At 49.1% G+C, this 1,293-nt stretch overlaps 1 protein-coding gene across 1 annotated transcript; it reads right to left on the bottom strand.

Annotated features, from left to right (window-relative positions):
• Window positions 1-12: 12 nt before the first annotated feature.
• Window positions 13-1,289, bottom strand: LOC103728392 (target of EGR1 protein 1; the record flags this gene model as incomplete). Its single annotated transcript, XM_008826426.3, has 4 exons — window positions 13-244; window positions 439-698; window positions 959-1,117; window positions 1,212-1,289. Coding segments are annotated over 4 exons (717 nt in total), but the record flags the coding sequence as incomplete, so codon positions are not given.
• Between the last annotated feature and the right edge of the window lie 4 nt (window positions 1,290-1,293).

The following is a 1,293-nucleotide window of genomic DNA, read 5'->3' as shown; positions in this document are numbered from 1 at the left end:
TAAGCCTGGAGGTAGGAAAAAGGCTTAGAAGGGGTTCCATATGTCAGAACCTTCCCATCCCCCAAAATGGGTGAGCGTTCTCACCGAGAAGTTGTCACAGATGCTGGTGGTATGAGAGCGGTAGGTAGCAGGGGACATACAGCAGCGGTAGTCGATATGGGCCTTCATGCTAGACGGATAGCTGCAGAACTCCAGGGTAAGGTGTGGGCTGCCAGTAGCCCGCTGCTTCCCATTTTCCCGCTCACTGCAACAGTGCAAGAGGGTATTGTTCCACTAGCATATAAACTCCATGACAATAGGTTTTGTGTTTTGATCACTGCTGAATCCTCAGCACCTAAAAACAGTGCCTGGCATATGGTAGGGACTCAATAAATAATCTTAATAGAACAAAACAGGCTCATACTAGGTCTCACCCCTTTAGCTCAACCATTTCCTCACCATTTCCGGAAAGCGTATTCTAAGTAGGAAGCTATGAAGCGGGTATGAAACTCTGCAGCATATTTGGTGTCATAAATGCCTGCTGGGAACATCTCACACAGGTCAGCAGTGAAGGTTCCCAGGTTCTCAGGCAAGTGTGCGTAGAAGTTCTGATACAGGAACACCAAGTCTATAAGGCCATTATGTAGCACCAGGGGCTGACGGGCCCAAATTAGCTCAAGGAACAGTGTCCGTACAGATTGGCTCTGGCTCTCATCACCCTAGGTGGAAAGGAAGGGGTCAGTGAGAAGGACAGAGTGCCCAGCGAGCCTATTGGCAGCATACTTATCCCAACTGGAAAGTAATCCCTCATTATTTAACCCAACATGAACACCCTTGAATGTCTCATTTCCCTAGCCTTGTCACTCGTGATTCCTCGTACTCACAAAGAATAAAATTCCTCCCAGGCATCCAGCCTATGGGAGCAAGAAATGAAGTCACAGAAGGGACAGACTGAAGGCTAGGGAACCTGGAGACTTACCTTATCATTCCCTTTATGGTAGGGGATACCCTGGGCATACTGCCGGTTGAAGTTGAAGCCATGCTGTACCAGGAACTGCACAGACTTTGGTTCTATAACATACTCCTCTGTGCACAGTAATGTGAGATTGAACACCTGGGTCAGGTAGGAATTTTCACCCTGAAAAACAAAGTGGGTCCATCCCTCACGATGTTCTCCAGGACCTCAACTAGTCTGTCCCAGGCCACAGTCCTGGGGTGAAGGTAGCTCATACCTTGTCTGGCTGCTGTTTGAAGCAGGCGAGTCCCACGGACAGGACAGAACGGGTCCTGGCAGCATGACACACGGCCTTGTAA

The sequence above is a fragment of the Nannospalax galili genome, unplaced genomic scaffold (genome assembly GCF_000622305.1).
Source record: "Nannospalax galili isolate Female #2095 unplaced genomic scaffold, S.galili_v1.0 C48879053, whole genome shotgun sequence".
Taxonomy (NCBI): domain Eukaryota; kingdom Metazoa; phylum Chordata; class Mammalia; order Rodentia; family Spalacidae; genus Nannospalax; species Nannospalax galili.
Note: the sequence above shows the minus strand (reverse complement) of the source record. Positions and strands in the feature narration are given on the sequence as shown.